The following is a 20,560-nucleotide window of genomic DNA, read 5'->3' as shown; positions in this document are numbered from 1 at the left end:
ACAAAAACAAAACAAAATTAAAAAACATTGCTGTCTGTTTACGGTTTCAAATTGGCTATTTCATTTTATAATTAAAAAAGTCATGTTGTATAGGAGATTGTAAATTTTTATAATCAGTTTCTTTTTAAAATTAAAAGAAAAACGTATAATTTAATTGACACCTGTTCCTTTATATTTTATATAAAAAATTATTCATAAAGAAAAACAAAACAAAACAAAACAATGTGTTGTGTGTTGAATTTTCATTGAAAAAATCTAAATTTTTAAATCAATTTTTTCAGCTTTAAAAGGTTAAAAAATGTTAAAAAATTTGTTATTTGTTTTATTTTATTTTTTATTCATTTTATTTATAATGTGTTTTAAAAATGTTCAACTACCGTGGAATTTCCACAGGTTCTGCTAGTATTTAGTATTCCTTGTTAGATGTCTCTCTCTCTCTAGCTCCTCTCCCTCTCCAACATTTCCCTATGTCCCCCTCTTCTTATCACTATCGTTATACCCACTCTGTCTTGATCTGTGAACATTTGCATTCTTTTCCCGCCCACATCTCCGTGTTCTCTTCCCCCTCTCTGGCTGAATATTTTAAAACGGTCTCACATGGGAAAACACCCACTATACATTTTTATTAATACAAATATATAAGTCAGAAAAAGAAAATAGGGAAAATTATAATGTATAACTAACAGGAGGAGGAGGAGAGCACCTGGCGTTGTCCGGTTATAAAATACGCTTAAATATGATATTTTAATTTTCTCAGATTTCATATATATTATAAAATATTCATAAAAGGGATAAATACAATATAGCATTACCATAAAAAACAACAACCTGCCTTTGAACAAAAAGGAACAGTATAAACTCACGCCAAATATTTACATATCGAAACTGACAACAGAATGGTATAATAAACAAACAAGATAGTCTTTCAACCAGTAGTACGAAAATATCTCATACAAACCTGTCAGCAAACAGTGCAAGGAAGAAAAAAATTGATTTTTGTCAGACACCGGATAAATACGGTATTAAAACTGTAATTTAAAAACATCACATGTGTATTAAGCAATGTTGAAAAACATTTCCGTTAAAACTAAGAAAATTAATCTGTAAGTAAATTTATTCTAATCAAATATTTTTTCTTCTCTCAGAAAGAACAAAATCTTAAACACTGTTCAACGTACAGCATTAAACTGCAATTAATAAACTTGCAACAGCTATTAGGAAATAATAAAAAAAAAAACGTTTTTCCCCGAGTAAGTAAATTTCGTTCTTGTAAAAAAGCAAAAATTCTACACGATTGAAGACTTGCAAACTATTATTAATAATTTTGCTTGTAAATTTGAACGCTTACCTGCCTAGAGACAACATTCCCAAATTGAAAAAAAGAAGCTCTAGGCATCATTTTCGCTATATCCAAATACATGCCAGACCTTAATAGCAAGTTATACAAACAGATAATTAAAATTAATTCTAAAATAAATCCTCTATCTAGATAAAAAGTTAACGTTAGACATTTATTTTAGATCATCAGAAATTATAATTATATCTTATATATGAAAATTAAATCATTGGAGTAACTCTCTGGTTTATATGAATATTAGTGTAAACACTGGCGGATCATAATTTCTTTTAATCTTTTTTGATGGAAGGGGTATACTAGTACAATGATATAAGATACAGGGAAAGTTTCAATCGCATATATAATACTGTGTTATTTATTTTTTGAAAATTTTCTGAATCATCCAATTTTTCTGATAGTTATCCACCTTTCTAGAAGTTTTTAAAGTTAAATGGCGTTCTAAACCACAGACGATGAAAACAGGTGTATATAAAGGAATCATTAAAATAAAAAAGAACATTTTTCTTACATAGGCATCACCACTTATCAAGACCCAGAGGCCACTCGAGGATAAGGATTAAAGAGTGTACAGTGGTCAAAAGACAGTATAATAATTGTCAGCAATGGAAATTCAGTAAATTTGTAAAGTTAAGGGGAACGGCTTATCAAAAACTTGTTTACATTGGACTTGAACACAACCATATTGTAGTCAGCACCAAAACCAACAGAGTTTAGGCTAGGGTTTCCCAATGGAGTTCGTACCGCCCACCAATGAAGCGTTATGAGACTTCAGGTAGGTGATGGCCAAATTTATCGGAAATTGTTTGCATCACATATATTTTTAATTGGAAATATTAATTCAAGAATCGATATCCTGTAATGTTAACAAAGCTTTTTAAGTGTTTCCTGAATCTGATTAATTTCTGGTTCACATTTTAAACAAGTTTGTCTCAGCTATGGGAATAGAAACTAAATGAATGTAGTGAAACGTCGTGATCGAAGACTTTTTCTATCAAATATGGAACCAAATATTCCAAAACTTTTTGCTGATCATCAATAACAATCTGTACATTTATCGATGATTCCTGTGATTATTATTCTAATTTGTATCTAATAATTGATCATTTTGTTATCAATCGTATTGACCCATTTGATTTATAGTTGTTACTGTTCCCATTCGATCGACATTGTTGAATTTTATCTTATAAACTTTATGAATATTAATTTATTTATTTTAACTTTAGTTATGTACCATCACGGCTACTAACATTATTATGTAAGGATGCGTGTTGGGAGGAAGGCCGTAGTAGGTATTCGAGTGTTCTAGGGGGGGGGGTCGTTTGCCGAAAAAGGTTGTAAAACCCTGGTTTACTCGATGGTTGATACGGCTTTCTCCTTGTTGGTTGAGGTATATCTTTCTGTAACACAGCACGGACGGCTACACGCAAATACCGAGCTGTGAGCGAAATGATGTCACAATAAGGAAAAAAAAAATTAGAGAGAGCATGTTTGAGAAGACGATTATGTTAGAGACGTGGATAACGTTTGAGAGCACGTTCGAGAAGACGATCACGTAAGAGACGTCACAACCGTAACGAGAAGTCACGCGTGGTGGGAAATAAATGAGGTTGTGGCACGAAAGTGTTATCCTTTGCCTCGGTCTCCTTTGCAACGTAGACTGTTACAACGTGTGAGTTCCTTTCAACGTTACATCTTATCCTGCACATTTCTAGGAGGTCCACCCATAGGCTTCGGCGTCTCCCATTTTAGAAGAGGTAAGCTTATTATTAATTGCCTGAAATGCCCTTACCGGGAATGATGAAGTGTTTTTCGGGCATTTTTTGCAGACATCTATGGCATTGGCGTTCTCGAGTTACACTTACTAACCCTTGTGTCACATCAATCTGGCGTGGGAAGAAAATAAATAACTTCAGAATATCCTTATGTTTGTGATTAAATGTTAAATGTTCGCTATCTTGGAAAGGAGAAAGGTCACTGGCTCTATAGATGGTTTCGCATTCTTGGAGTTTTTTTTTTTTTCGCCGTGGTTTTGTATGTGTGAAAAAAGTTTTGGCTGACAAGGGGAGGTAACATTAATAACGTTTAAAGCTAATCACATACGGAAAGAAAAAGGAACACACTTCCCTTTATGGAACGGGATCAAAATAATTGACAGGGATGCAAGATGGAGAATTAGATATCAGGAGTATATGGTAACCTCTAATTATAAAAAATCAAACAAAAATTTATACAACCCCTCCTTAAAATTTCAACGGTAAAAGGGAGATAATCCCGGAAAACTTTATTAAAGTTACCTCACCTTGTCAACAAAAATACGAAACTATATGCGGAGTAACTTTTCTCCTTTCTTTTTCAAGATGGCGACCAGGATGCCTGACGAAGGTTGGAGGTTACACCGAACGAAACGTTGCAGAAATAACACTCAAGATGAGAACAATAGTCCGATCAAAACAAGTTATACAAATACTTAACCCTAATCTAAAAAAAATAAGAACTTTACACGGTTGCTTGTCTTATTTAAAGCATGTTTCCATTTCAAACGCCACGAATAAAGAGATTTTACTGTTTCTATTAATTGTGGGCGAATTATTCAATTTCACGACTATTTTTCCGTCATGCATCATGCAACAATGGCAATGTCGTGCTTCACGATTAAATAAGCACTGCAATACTGAATAAGTAATGATTATTTTTAAAAATTTATCACATTTTATGATTTAATTAGGACGCTTGTAAAATTTTAAATGCGACCATAATTGTTTCGCCACGTGAAAAAAAGGTTGTATCTAGTGCTAAAGAATTGTTTTGTACGGTATCATCCGGGTTAGATCAATGGAATGACACTGCAGCGATTCAATGAATAAATAGAAGTTAACAATAAATTAAATGGATAATATTAGTTATTAAATCTTAAAAATCAAATGTTGCCGGATCTAAATAGAGATTCCCCCTCTTTTATTTTTTTAAAAATCGTCTTCTTCTAATATTACCTTTTCAAATCAAATCATAATACCCACTTCTGTCCAAGTCTGATGAAGTTACTAGATCGCTAATACGATTCAGTAGCGGAAACATGTGTAACTAAACAGATAAAACGATAATAAAATAATTAATATATATATATATATATATATATATATATATATATAGAGAGAGAGAGAGAGAGAGATAAAAAGGAACAAACAAAGTTATGTGTTCATCAACATTTCATTATTATGGCGAGACTTCCTCTGGATGAGTGAAATTCAGAAAAACAAAACACCAGTATATATATATATATATATATATATATATATATATATATATATATATATATATATATATATATATATATATATATATATATCCACACATTCTCAATTTTATAAAGATACTAGAAGTACCCGGCGTTAACCTCTATTAAACGTTAAATAAAAAAAAAAACTGAAATAAAAATAAATGGAAAGAAACCGAGACATATGCATAAGTGCTAAATGGGTTGGTTTTGATTCTAGATGATGACATCCAAGTTATCTCTATATATAAAAGCGAAAATGTATGTATGTATGTATGTATGTGTGTATGTTTGTGTGTCCGCTAAAAACTTTCGACAGACACAACGAAAAGGTATCATATTGAAGCCCCATCCTTCGCTCGACAAATATCGAAAGATTAGCCACAAAAGTACATTTTTTCACCCCGAAATCGACAATTTTCGACAGGAGGGCGGGGTCAACAAAAACGGTCCTCTCGTGACGCGAATCGGTTCTACGCATGCGCCAGATGACGTCATGACCTGATTTACTTTAAATAGTTGAAAAACTGACTAAATTTCATATACGTCGCGTTAGCTCAGTTGATTAGCGCGTTGGTTCATTATCTAAACGTTTTGGGTTCGAATCGTGGTGTGAGATTTCTTTTTTTTTTTTTGTTTTCGAATTTTTAAATTTAAATATTGAACCAGTGTTATTTAAGCCATTTTTCACGTAACGTCCGTTTTTCTGTTTTTAAAATTTTTTTTTATTTCGCTTATCCACTCCCGACTACACACCCAAAAACACCCGGGTACCCACCGATTTTTTAAATTTTAATATCGAAACAGGCTTATTTAAACCATTTTTCACGTGTTCGTTTTTCTGTTTTCATCATTCGTTTGTTTTTTTTGTGTTTTTTTTCGATGATTTGATTACCCCCCTCCCGCTTTAGTTTTAACGTTGTTTTCTTTTTTTACTTCGCTTATAACAAACACACCTGGTAATTGACGTCGTCGTCGTCGTCGTCGTAACGCTCGAAAATAAATTCAAACATCTTTCAGTAACTCATTCTTGCTGACAGATTTTATTTTCAAACTTCGCCTCAGGGCTTCGGGTTCGATCCTACCAACTTTTACCCCCCTCCCCGGTTTCTTTTTTATTTAACAGCACATACACCTCCAAACACCCGGGCAACGCCGGGTACCCTCGCTAGTATATATATTTTTTCAAACTTTTGTAATCACTACTAAACATTGGATGCAATATAATAACCAATAAAGAATTGGCTTTTTATAAATAAATACGAAGTCCGCATAATTCAAAATATCATATTTAAATGTATTTTACGATCGAGCAACGCCGGGCTATGCTGGACGCTCTACTAGTAGAGCTATAATTAAGTAAATCGCCAGATCAAAGTTATGTCATATTGTGATTTATTGTCAGTTTCGAAGCAAAATAAGCAACCAGGTATTTCTAGGATATTCACATAAATATTGCAACAAATTTAAGCAGTTAAGAAAAACTGTCACCAGAATGTAAATCATACACAATCAAGTACACTCGAAAATTAACAAAGAAATTACATTTTTAATGTAAGCAATTAAGAATAAAAGGTTCTTGGCCTTCGAGCCAGGATCAAAGTGTTGTATCTGTCTTGATGCTGAACTTCACTTTTTTTGGTCTCGGTTAGTGGAGGCGAAATCCTTAATGACTGGTTCATTTTTTATTTTGTGTTACGAACCAGAGTACCCCTTTTTGGGGATCTGGTTTCCCCCACATTAAAAACTGACCTGTTGTGTAATTCTGCTCTCGTGGGGAGGCAAGTAAAAAAAAAGAATAGCAGACAGTGGCAAAGTCACTGCAACGTTTTTAAATGTCACGTTAAACCTAAAGAATAATTCCGTTTCGCCATAAATTTGATATTGTACTATAGAAATAAGAGTTCAAACTATTCTATAATTAAATCTATTGTTCCTTCTGTATCTAACAGTATCTCTTTTCTCTCAATAAATAAATATATTTGGAAAAATAACTCGGAATTCTATACGATGATTCTGGTTATGTACAAAAATGATAGAAAATTATTATAGCTCATAGAAAAAAAGTAAATAGATTTGAATAAAATACAAATATAAAAGCCACTATTAGGACCCATGGCTCAATGGATAGATCACTACCTCTACTATATATTAAATAAAGGGTTTTGTTCGAAATTTTGTCCAGATCCCTGAGTTTGACGTAGATTCGAGAGTTCGACATGATTCACTTGAATATTACATCAACTGAAGCGTGGTGCAAATAACACTCAAAATGAGCACAGCAATCCGAAAATTTCAAATCATACAAATAAAAACGAAGGTATGAAATTTAACACACGCGCACGCACGCGCACGCACGCGCACGCACGCGCACGCACACACGCACACACACACACGCACACACACACGCACACACACACAATTCATCAAACTAAACTACCATCTGTTAAATTTCACATCATTATATCGTGGATCTCTATCGTAAGATCAAAGTTTGCGGTTTGATCTATTTTAGTCATATATTATATATATGGAATAGTATAGATGTTCCATTTTTTTTATTTGATCTCGCGGAAGGGAATATCTACGCATAGCTTGACGAATAACAATGGTTTGACTAAAAAAAATAAACGTCTTTAAATCGAATTGTTGAAATTTATAAATTCTTTCCTTATTTTCTTGTTGGTTATTTTCTATTATATAAAACGGCATTTTTTTTTACACGGTGGTCACCATTAGCAAGGCCCGGAAGCCACTCAGGGATAAGGGTTATTGCAAGTACAGTACGTTAGTGTGGAGATTTAATGAAGTGTTTACTTAAGGGGGCGGTTCATTAGGAATTTGTTTACGTTGGACTTGAAGACATCCAGGTTGTAGTCAGGTGGGAAGCAAGCAGACGGAACAGAGTTCCACAGGCGTGCAGTTCTAAGAAATAATCTTTGTTCATGGAATCTACGTTTTGATTTAGGCACAGATAAAGAGTGGGGAAAATTTTTGACAGTGGATTCAGCTAGACGGGTTTTTTTCGTGAAAGATTGGCGAGGGGGGACCAGAGATTGAAGCTCAGACGAGCACCTGCCATGGAAATATAGATAAAACAAGAATATGTGTTAGTGTATGTGTGTGTGTGTGTGTGTATGTGTGTGTGTGTGTGTGTGTGTGTGTGTGTGTGTTTATATGTCTGCTTAAAACTGTCGCATCAGACAGTGACAAAATCGGTATCGTTAAATAGATCGATATTTCGGACGAAAAATATGTACAAATTGGGCAAAAAGATTAATTATCTGCTGGTCAACTAGGCCGTTTTTTTTTTTTTTTTTTTTTTTTGCAACAAGGGGTCACTTTTTGCGACGACATTTTTACAAAGTCATACGCCTAGCGATCTCAACGTACGTTTAAAAGACATTATTTCAAAGGACCATGACGTCATAAGTCATGAGACGGCTAACGCGTTAGCTTTTTTTTTCACCATCTTTTCCTCTTTTACGTTATAGGTTCGAGTCTGTCTACTGCGGTTATTTTTTATTTTTATTTATTTTTTTTCCGCTCGCACGGGAACTCGCTTCTATTTTGATTGACACATTTTTTCTAGGGGTTGGTTTCTCAATAGCCTTAGTATACCATCTCTCTCTACCCGGGTAACGCCGGGTACCCATGCTAATTATAATAGAACATGTTTATGAAGATTTTGTTATCTTTTAGTGCAATAAAAACTTCTCATATATCAATACACTTTATATTATCTCACTTCATTGTCTTATTGTTTTATGATTATCTTTCGTCGTCTGCTTTACATCTTTATACACATATATATTTATATATACACATATATGTGTGTGTGTGTGTGTGTGTGTGTGTGTGTGTGTGTGTACATATATGCTTTACTAATGGATCACCGCACATCAAGTCCTAGGGACAACTCAAGGATACGCGTTAAAGAGACGGTCGAATGGACTTTGAGTGCTACCACACGAGGATTGCAAGCAACCGTAGAATGAGGGAAATATTTTTTAAAAGAGTAATTAATTACCCAAGAGGACGACTTAACGATTATTTGTTTACATTAAACTTCAAGACGACCATATTAGGAAAGCAGATTTGTTGTATTCTGATCTAGATGCAACGCTCTGGGAAAGATTTGTCCATGAAAGTTGAGCTTGGTGTCTGGGAGAAGAGAGTGAGCGAGAGAGGGGGCATCGTTTACTGTTGTTGTAACTCGGTGGGTTGTTGCTGTAAATGTTTAACAGGATACGGGGACGAAGGAATGGAGCTCAGTCGGGCACATACCATGAACACATCGATATAGTAGAGAGAAGCTAGCAATTTCTCTTCTGTGCCAAACTGACCGCGAAGAAGAGAACAGATCATCTTCCACTACAATAATCGGTTAAAGAAAAAAAAAGTGCTTCGAGATATAACCGCAATGCCTCATCTTAGGACAGATCTGGCTCTTATACAACTAAGGCATTACATCAGGATTGAGATACCTTGTGGAGCGATAGAATGATCAAACCATTATTTCAGAAAGTTAAGCAACATATTTGATGTACATCTTCCATTTCAGTTTTGAAGTAATAGTGAATCTTACGTGCGTATCAAGAGAGGAGAAATGACGATCTGAGCGTTAGCGGTGAAAAGAGAAAAGTTTGGTTTTTGGAGACGTTAAACGTGACAAACCACTTTTCCCCTCATTGTACTCCCTGCCCCAAATTGGAACAAATGGAATAAGAAAAATCTTGGTCATCAGTGCTCATCAATGTGCTGCCACCGATAGTTGTGTCTCTGTGTAGATATCAACGTATTATTTAAGAATATGATTTTTGAAAATCATTTATGAAGACCAGGAAGACATTAGGGCCAATAATGGGTTGCTGGGGCATTGATATTTTAACTTTTAGACGTCAACACTACTTTAATACATCAATCGAAGAGAAAACAGTTGATGATTCTGAGGACATTTCGAACTATTCACTAGTTAGCAAGTTTGTGAAGCAAATCGTTGTGCGAAAAGCTCTCAGAGGCATTTGATATATCAAGAGTTATTGCCCAAGAAACAAAGCCCTCCTCCCGTCGATACATTCCATGATCCTCTATTATATTACAGTCAGCACCTCAGCAGTAGATTTTACATTTTATGTAGATTGCTTCTGTGTACATGGTTTGCAACTTCTTGGTTTATTACAGATTCGAGTAACTTACTTATCAAGGGATTAAGAATTGCATTGTTATGATGATTGAAATTATGCATTCATGATCAGAAAGATTCATCCCTCTGTTGCAGATATTAGTGGTGTAAAATACTAAGGAAGCAATATATATATATATATATTGTAGACAAAAAAAATTTAGACAAAGAAATTATTTTATTTCTTTATTTGCGGACTATTATCCTCATCTTTATAGTTGTTGTTTCACGATATTTCGACCAATTATTCCTCTGTCCTTCATCAGGTGTTTAACCGCGACATGATAGGAATGCTTAATCTCTTAACTGTACTTTCAGTAATTACTGCCTTCCGTAGTTGTTGTTTATATTAATTTATTGTTCGACAGGATACCCCAAAAAGATATATAGAAATTTCCTTAATTCGTGGAGTTTCAAAGAAACGCGTCTTTACTATTAGAGGAAGATATTAGAAAAAGAATATTACAGCGAAGCTATTAATTTTCTAGTACTTGTTTTAATTGAAACAGAATTACACGAAAGCTAGTTATAAATGCAAAAAATGGGGAAAAATATTTTTTAAATAAAAGGATACATTAAAAGTCGAGGATTAAAAAACCAGATGCAAAGATATGGAGAGATAAAGTATGATTAATACGAAAAGATAACAAAAGACAATGTTCCCATAAGGAAATTCAGGAATTATTCTGTTGACACACAGACTCCAAATTAAAATCCAAAATGCGTGTAATAATCCAAAAAGTTTGTAATAATCCAAATATGTGTAGTCCAGGTTTGCAGAAAAATTCGTTTGGAAGCAGTCTTAACGTATTAAAATACGTTGAAGACTTTTTTCTTTTAAGGACAATTTAATCGGCATAACTACTCCCATGGGCGGTAAAAAAAGGTTTTTAATTGATAATGGAAAAAAACAAACAAATTTTCAAAAGAATAACGGGAATAAAATTACAACGGAAGCAGAAACATAAAAGAAGAAACAAAAGAAAAAAGAAAAGAAAAATATGATATTTTAATTGACGCATTTATTGTTCTACAAACACACACATACGCACAGACATATATGTGTATGTGTTTGCATGTGTGCATGTGTATAACTAAAACTAATATTCTAACTAACGTTCATTTCTGTTTCCACTCACTTGAATATAGACAGTATATCAATATCTACTTCTACTTAGATATTTATGTGGAAATACGTTTATTCAGTTATATTTCACCTTGCATTTATACCAATCCTTTAATTTATGAAGCCTCATGCAATTACAGAGCATATAACACATAAATGGCCGAACATGTGCAGTCAAGAATTCAGCATGTCAATTTACTTAAAGGAATAAACGATAAGATGGTCAACATATTGAAATAACATCTTGAAATTTGGAATACAGACTTTTGCATTTATTTGTTATATATATATATATATATATATATATATATATATATATTTCTGTAGAAATATATTTTTTATTATATATCAATCCTTATATAAGAAGCTCAATGTGATTACAGAGCATTATATAGAATAAATGACAAAAAGTTATATATATATATATATATATATATATATATATATATATATAAACCCAATATACCCAGTAGACCAAGCGCAAGAGAAATGCGAACAATTGTGCTTAAATGGTCCATTAAAATCTAAAAAAAAAAAAAAAGATATCTCGGTTAAAGTTTCTCAAATATCGATTGAATATCTGGTATCCATTAGGATGCCCCATTTACAGCTATAACCATCAGAAAAAATTGAAAAAATAAAGATTGTCCATTTTATCGTCAACATTTTCAAGGTTCTTTTCAGCTACTGACTTATTTAATATCATTTTTTTTTTAATTTCAGAAATATTCGAAAAGACAAAACAACAAAAAACAAAACAAAATACGATTAAAAGCTGAGTGAATGATGGATTCTGATAGCGTGTTTAGCGATTCAACTATGGACAGTTTGGTTAAATCCTTAAGAATCCTTGGGCTCGATTCCTACGAAGAGGAATCACCAACCGAAAGATGCCAAAGAATTATCGACGTGATTCCCGGCTGCGAAAGCATCTTCCACGTTTTAGATGTCATGGACGCTCTAAACATTTGCACGACTGGAACAGTTACCATTCTCGAGATGAAAGAACGCCTCCTCCTTTATTTAAATTCAATGACGAAAGGCAAAAACGATTTGGTAAGTAAAAATAGTAGTTACGTTTTGCAGTTGAGTTTATTTTGTAGCTATTAGATTAAGGAACTTGAAATTTAAGAAAAACCTACTGAAAATAGCATTTCATAAATAATAATAGCAATACACTTGGTTTTATGTAAAAAAGATTATAACTTACCTGGCGAATATACCCGATGAACCAAGTGCAAGAAAGACCGAAATAATAGCACTTAAGTGGTTAGAATCCTAAACACATCTCTCAGCTAGTGTCTCTAAAATAGTACGTGAATGTCTGTCATCCGATATGATGCCTCATTCTAAAGATTGGAAACAGAAAGAAAATTAAAAAAAAAAACACAACACATATTTTAGGAGAATCTTAAGACATGCTGCACGATATCATTAAAAAAACAAACTTTATTACCACACGAACCATTATATTTAATGTTTTTATTTTATTATAAAAAATACCAATAATATAATTCAATTACAATAGAAAAACACGAACATGAAAAGGAATTAAGCTTAAACATGGAAAAGTGAAGGACTAGTTAAAACTGGAAAAGAAAAAGACAAGATATTTTAGTAAAAAGTACTTAAAACATTGCAGCATTAAGAATTTTAAAAAAAAATTCAATTTATAACATTATATAATCAATTTTTAATGCTGCAATATTTCAAGTTATAAATTTATTATATTTTTTACTAGAATATCTTGTCCTTTTCTTTTCTAGTTTTAACAACTAGTCCTTTACTTTTCCATCTTTAAGCTTAACCATATTGCTTTTCATGCTCGCATTTTTCTATTGTAATCCATGATTTTTTCCAGGCTTTCAGTAAATTCACTTGTTCTTTGTTTAATTTCAGTCTTATTTTTTTTCTCCACAAACATAACATACACATATGTAAAAGCAACGTACAGCACACGTCTGTTTTCAATAAAATCCACCAATTATCTCTCTTTCATGTTTTCATTCTCTCTATTTCACTTGTTACTTTTCTTTTTTCGACAGCGGTGAATTGGTAGCAACAGTAGTCGCTGAAGCGACGTGGTCACATTAAAAACGTCGTTCACCTCCTTACGATTTTGAACGTCAGTAAATTCATCATAACCTTTGTTTTACTGAACGAAAATTGACTATTTCTTTTCACATTATAGCTGAGAAGGCGATCTATAAACTGTAATAATTGTTTGAAATTTGGTCGAAAAATAAGTGAGCGGTGAAGCTTTAAAGCAGTTGTAAATGACTAAAACTGTTACTTAACCATATACTCAAATACTACCGTGTTTGAATGATAAAAACTCCTCGAAAATAAAGTTGTCAATTTCAAGTTCGCCGCTTTAAATAAAACGTCTTATCTATATATCTATAAAAGTGAGAATGTGTGTGTGTGTGTGTGTGAGGACGCTTCTCATCCTATTTACTCAACGAATTTTTGATCTACAGACTTGCAATTTGGTCGAAAGGGTCGTCTAACATCTGGAAAACGTTGTAATCGGTTTCCATCCGGAAAAAGGGCTGCTAACGGGTTAAAACTGAAAACTTAGCACATGAGGCAATCAGATTTTTATCTATTTGCACAAATCCACATACGTGAATAATTCACATGGCAGATTCGTTGTTAAGAATAAGTAAGTTTGAAAACACTTTTTTAAGATTGCGTGAAGTTGGCCTAATGGTTATCGTACTTGACTCACTGTCTGTAGGTTTTGGTTTCAATCTCATTTCGGATATATTTTTTTTACTTACAAGAAGTGAACTGTTTCGAAAAAAAGATAATACTCGCATGCACAAGTCTGAGTTTCTGTATGAATTAAAATATAATACGCGTATTTTACGATTGGGCAATGCTGGGCAGCCTGCTAGTATTTGTGAAAATTATCATTAACATACTTACGTTATTAATTTATTTCATGCATATATGTATTTACTTCATTTCAATAAATTCAACCTGTATACATAGATGACTCCCTCTTAAATATGTATAACTAATATTAAATAATTATCTCCCATTAAACATTTATTTTAAATAAAATATTCGGTCCCAGGAAAATAAGAGGTTAAAAGAAAAACAATAGAAAAAATTACTAGTTTAGAAAAAAGAAAAACTAATAGTAATTGAGAAAATAAGGTAAATTCCAAAATAAAAATGTAAAAATTTAAAATTATAGAAATTGAAAAATTGAGAAATATAGAAATCGAAAAATATAAAATGATTAAAATTTAAAAATTTTAAAATATAAAATAAGGAAATATAAAAAATTAAAAACATAGAAATTAAAAAATAAAAAAATAATAAAATTTAAAAATATCAAAATTAAAAAAATAAAAATATCAAAATTAAAAAGAATTTAAAAAAATATAAAATAAATCAAGATTAAAAAACTTTAATTTTTATTTTTTTATATTTTACAATTTAAATTTTTTAATATTTTTAAATTATTTATTTGATATATTTTTTTAATTTAGCTTATCTTTTTAATTTCTTTTAGTTTGTCTTTCTTTTTTTTTTACTAAAGTAGTCATTTTTATATTGCTTTTAAATTCCTTTATTTTCTCGAGACCTAATGTTTTATTTAAAATAAATATATAAGGGAAGAAACTAATTAATATAAGATCTATATTTCGAATGTTAGCAGGTATATATTAAAATAAACTAAATATATATCCATGAATTGAATTAATAACGTATAAGTATATCTCTATATAAATAAAATGAACTCATTTTTCCCGTGGGATTTTGACCTTAATAGGATTAAAAATCAAGATATTTCATGCAAATATAATATGCACAAACGGCAGAACAATATCCGAGGTGTGTTATAGGCTTATTATTTCTCAAATTCCTCGATAATCTTAGATTTCTATACTTTTTCTGCTGAGAAGTCACGGCCAAAATCGGTTAAGATCAATGGAAGTGGTAAAATATTTTCTCTCTAATAAATTCCCCCTCCCCCTGCCACGACTTAACACCGTTTGGGGATCGTTCACAAGGGACAGTTGAGAAGAGAACACCGGTTTGGCTTCGTAGTTCTTTCATGTGAAGTTATTTAAAATCACTAAACTAAGCTGCAGTGCTCTGTGGCGTAGTGGTTAGCGTGCTGGACAATTCACATTATATTTTCACGTTCGCGCCGACCTACCGTAGTCGTTTTTTTTTGTTTTTTTTCCTAAACAACTGGAATGGACTTTTCTTGGTGGCCGAACTGTTAACGTTGCAGATGTTTTTTTTTTTTCACACTTTATTTTCCTACTTTTACTCATGACTCCGGATTTGATCCTTCCTACTTACCTACCATAACATTTTTTAAAACTCCACCCCCCGTCCCGGAAAGAAACACTCGGGCAACGCCAGGTACCCCCGCTAGTTAATAATAAATTTAGAGAAATACAGGGCATTTTTTAAAGCGGCGAAATTTAAATTCACAACTCTGTTTTCTTTAATTGGAGATTTGGCAACCCTCGGTTATCTTGAGTTTAGCTTTGTTTGGCAATTCATCATGAAGAGACGGACACCCGAGCAGCGTTTGCTCCTAGATGAGAGATTTCACGAAATCGACTCGTCACTTGCCACCCTGTTATTGCAATTTTACCCCATTTGACTATTTTCTTTGGGGATATGTAAAGTTATATGTCTACGCTATTAAACAAGACACAATACACCACTTGAAAGACAATATTCGATGCATTTTGCCGAAATACCGCCTAATTTAATCCGTAGAGTTTGGCCGAAATTATATTTAAATTATAATTACAAAAAATTAAAACTTTGGAAGGAACCATATATTTTTATAATGAAAATATTTTTCTGTGAACGATTTTAATTTAAAGTTCATTGCCTCTAAAAATAAGCTTCATAAACTTGAGTGACTTAAAAACTGTTCAGTAAAATGAATAATAATAATAATATGTGAAAAAAATAAATCTAAAAAAAAAAAAATAATGAGATTAAAAAAAGACTTTCTTAAAAAAATTTTCAGAATAAAAAAAAAACTGCCCTGCCACTGGGTTGACTTGTGATAGTCACTTCATAAACAAGTCAACCAGCGACAGAGCAGAAACATAGCTATGACACAGGGAACGTTTATGTTTTAAAATCTTTATCTTTCAGAATAACAAAATTTGCTCTCTCTCTCTCTAACTTGATTCCATCTGTCAACGAGCTTATAAATGCCTCGCTTATAAAATTCTTCAGGTCTTGATGCAACATTTGAATCTCATGTACAATCGCCAGGCGTGAAGCTAACCTAAGACCAACTAAATAGTTTAGTAATTCTCAAAATAAGTATCAATCCAAGAAGGCTAGGCCAGGAGATTATATAGGATACGGCAAGATTTCCCAACTAAATTCTTCTAGGATATCTTTAGTAATAAGTGCTGTGTGAGGACGAGCATTATCATGATGGAAGATTATTTCTGTTTACTATAGAAGATCGTTAACAGGTCCACATATGAATGCTCCTTTAATAATCTAAAAACAAAGTTATAAATTAATCATGTAATATGTTTAAGTAATAAGAGAGGCACAGTGTTATCTGCTAGCCCCTTGGTTATGATAACAGCGTAGTATTTGTGTTATGTTGTGGCGGGCAGAGCTAAGGGTCAGCATGGTTATTATGATTAATTGTTAAATTATTTATGTTAGAAATATATCCAGAAAAATGTTTTAAAAAGATAAAAACTGTTGGTTAAAATATTTATGTTTAACCGGGGAATTTTGGCTCAAGGAAAATGTTATGAATATAGGAGAACCCTAAACAGAGCTAGTTTGGAATTTGGTTTAATAAACAACGACGTGGCTTACGTGACAAAGAAGATTTCCAACCTGGTTTACGCAAGAGAAACGTAAGCCAGGAGAAATCAGAATTAAGAGTTATTCTGTAACGGAACGTTGAAGAGACGAGTTTGTAGTTAGCTAGCCACTGGGTTAGTCAAAGGACAGGAGTTCTCTCTGTAGTCCGAAGGAACCATCTATAGACCAATTAACGAAAGTGTAAGATTAAGAACTGCAAACTCAGAGACGTGGAACATTTGGAAATAAAGATCTGGAAATAATAATTCGGCGTTTTGGGTGTTCCATTCAGAAGAAGATGCCTTTCTTTCAGGTGCCTGCTACAAGAGGAGAGGGATACAATGGATAAGGTATTTGACCTGTCGGATGTCAAGCAGATAAGGGTGTTATTCGTCATTGTTAAAGTCTGTTTATTGTCCCGTTCGTTATTGTCCTGAATATGTTAAAACTCCCACATACACACACAAAGACTATTAAATATACACATAACAAATCTACACGTACAGACACCCCATATACACAGAAAAGTAACTGTTTTTATAATTCTAACCACTAGACGATGCACGAGCATCGATTACAGAAACATGTATACCTTATATACACTAGACATACATAGATATAGTTATATAAATGCGATAATACAACATGCAGAAGCATGCTGAGTCCACAGCGTACAGTTCCGTAGATCGGAACTATGCTCTACTAATGGTTTAAAATGTCCCGTTCTCTAAACTGGCAAGAATTTTTGCCTGAAACTGATATTTAAATCTGTGTTGGTATAAACTTATTTCAGCCGAAAATCTGCAGAGGAGGGAACGTAATAAATTATTAACACGTTCTAATGCGCGCGTTTCTTACATGAGTCAGCGATTCAAAATGTCTCGCTTTGTTTTTAAAATTCTCCAAAGTTTTAGTTCATTACTGCTTTTATGGGCTGTTCGGTTACTTTTCTTCTATCGCTTGATTGCACATCGTAATTTGATTTCCCAACGCTCACCGGGTCGGTTGCGAGTGTCCATAGTGTATGATTATTAATTTCTTTATGCGTCGCCAAGGATACGTTTACTTACGCCTTCAAACTATAGCCAATTCGCTAATAACTGGTTACCGCTGATAAATGGGCGGAGGACCTAATAGATAAAAACCATTTATAACAAATAGTTACGATTCGCACAATTGCTGATAAAGAATTTGCGTGTCGACAGCTGTTATACAGCTATTTAGATTCACTCACACTTATGTGTATGACGTCATACCCCTAAGATATAATGAACCGTTCGTTCTGATCAACTAATATAATAATGAAGGAAGCTCAAATAGAATATACATGCAAGGAAACACGGTGTTGCCCGTTATTACAATGAGGATCAACGAATGTTCAACACGTTCAATACTTTTATTGGCATCGAAATCGGTAAGGGTTGTCCCTTCATCAATAAAATCGATTGATTGCCTGCTCTAGTCGGGAACTCATCACGATGCAACAGAAAGAAAACTTCACATGCCTCCTCACAGTGACAGGCAATAATACGCTGTAATCTACATTGCACTATAGAGAACCTTTGGCTGATTTTATAAAATTATTTTTATATAATAGCTTGAATCAAAACTTAAAATGCAAAAGATTTTATATGCCGGGCTTTTGTGATTGTGTGGCAATAAAACTTCTCAAATGCACCTGGGATGTTAGGTTGTAGAAGGTGTTAACTTTGGTCGAAGTCGTCAGTTCTTTCTATACTCGGATTTTTTCGATTATCGATACTTATTAAAGGCATTCCAACAAAAAGCCCATCTAAGAAAACTTCCAGATACGTAAAATAAATTCGTGTGAAATTTCATAAAAATCGACTCAGCCGTTTCAGAATCCGTATGGAATTCTCTCTCTCTTACACACACACAGAGTTCCTTTTATATAATAGTAGATAGATAGATAGATAGATAGATTACCTTTACCCAAATATCCTTGTGTTGGACTTTATTTTCAAACAGGTCCCTATTTCTGTTGTCCCAACCGGATTACTTTTCGAAGAACTTTGGTTGTACTATCTTTTTTTTTAATTTATTTTAACTTTTAATTTTTTATTTATTTATCTATAAGTATTTTATTATATTTTTGTCTATCTTACTTCCTCTTTTATGCTTTCTTCTATATTTCCCCTACCACCACTCCTCGTTACTCATCCCCACCATTTTAATGATCCCTTATTAATTCACCCCATATTTTGTTTATTTCTGATCTAAACGTTCTGAAGCCAGTCTAATTTTTGTATATCCATAAAATGTTATAATGCCAGCTTTTCTCCTCTTTTGATGAGAAGAATTTAGCTTAGAAATATCATGGCCATAAAAGATTTTTCTATTTTCCTCTCTTTTTCGCCCTTTAGTAACTTTTATTCTTCATCTTTTTAATTTAATTTATGAATTACTCTTTTTTAATTACACCCCCCCAACAAGGCACATTGCCACTTTGATGCGGAGGGGATACTATCAGGGACATAAGCTACGGGGCGTACTATGTAGGGAGTTGGGCAGCAAGATGTCGGTTCACGTTACACTGGAACTTCTGTACAGTTACAGTTGGGGACGATGCGACTCGGAAGGGTATTTCAAAGTCTAGCAGTTCTGGGGAAGAAACTACTGGAGTAGAAAGCTCTCTTACATCTATGGATCTCTATGGGATTTAGCTGCTTGTCAAGTTTGTCATGGGTATTTACGTCGAGGGGGGCACAAGTGCTTGCAGTTCGTCGGAGCATTCACCATTATAATACTTGTAGAACAGGCAGAGGGATGCAACATTTCGTCGATGGAACAGAGGTTGAAGCTTAGATGAAAGTTCAGGGCCTATCAGGTTGGCAACTCTCTTTTGGACTTTGTCTAGGAGCGAGAGACTAGTAGCAGATGCACCAGCCCAAATGTGACAATAATACTCCATACATCGGCGAATGTTGGCCTTATAAAGGTACAGGATACTTTCGGGCGTTAGTAGCTTTCTAGAACGGTAGAGAGAGCCTACCTTCTTCGCAGCGGTCCTAGCAGTGCTCTCAATATAATTGTTCCAACTCATAGTCCCTGTGAACATTAGGCGGAGGAGTTTAAATGAAGTACTTTCAGATAATGAGTCTTTGGCCATTGCTATTAGATGAAACCACCGTCAATAATTTTCCCCACTCCTTATCTGTGCCTAAATCAAAACGTAGATTGCATGAACAAAGCTTATTTCTTAGAACTGCACGCCCGTGGAACTCTGTTCCGCTTGCATGTTTCCCTCCCGACTTCAACCTTGATATCTTCAAGTCCAACACAAACAAATTCCTGATGAACCGCCCCCTAAGTAATGACACTTTATCAATTCTCCAATACTATTGCTACACTATCTCATTGATTACTGTACACACAATAACCCTTATCCCCGAGTGGCCATTGGGCCTTGATAAGTGGTGAACTCCATGTAAAAAAAAAAAATACTGAAGAAAACAAGATTAGTCTTGGCAGCATTGAATGTCACCATCCATTTTGTTCCTATTCCACTGACTTTCCTTTGCAGACAGACGCCACACTAGACGATCTGAAAATCACCTCTTTTTAGGTGCATGTTATCATAAAAACATTGACACATCAAAAGCATGTGGGCCTGATCTCATCCCGTCTGTGCTATTTAAAAAAATGCTCCGCCGAAGTAGTTCCAGTTCTCTCCAAACTTTACAACATATGCCTTAATGAATCTTGCTTTCCTGACTGCTGGAAAACTGCTTCTGTGGTACCAGTTTTCAAGAATTCTGGTGAAAGAACTGA

At 33.5% G+C, this 20,560-nt stretch overlaps 1 protein-coding gene across 2 annotated transcripts in view; it reads left to right on the top strand.

Annotated features, from left to right (window-relative positions):
- LOC145297505 (uncharacterized) overlaps positions 1–20,560 on the top strand; it is a 230,953-nt gene that overhangs the window by 104,512 nt on the left and 105,881 nt on the right. For both annotated transcript variants that reach the window (XM_080143405.1, XM_080143404.1), the window contains exon 2: positions 11,666–11,998. In XM_080143405.1, the coding sequence (XP_079999531.1) occupies positions 11,726–11,998 (273 nt within the window). In that variant the 5' untranslated portion in view covers positions 11,666–11,725. The remainder of the gene's footprint in view (positions 1–11,665; positions 11,999–20,560) is intronic.

This window comes from Euprymna scolopes, chromosome 18 (assembly GCF_053919585.1).
Source record: "Euprymna scolopes isolate OS-2025 chromosome 18, ASM5391958v1, whole genome shotgun sequence".
In the NCBI taxonomy this organism is placed as follows: domain Eukaryota; kingdom Metazoa; phylum Mollusca; class Cephalopoda; order Sepiida; family Sepiolidae; genus Euprymna; species Euprymna scolopes.
This window is presented reverse-complemented; position numbering and strand designations above follow the sequence as displayed.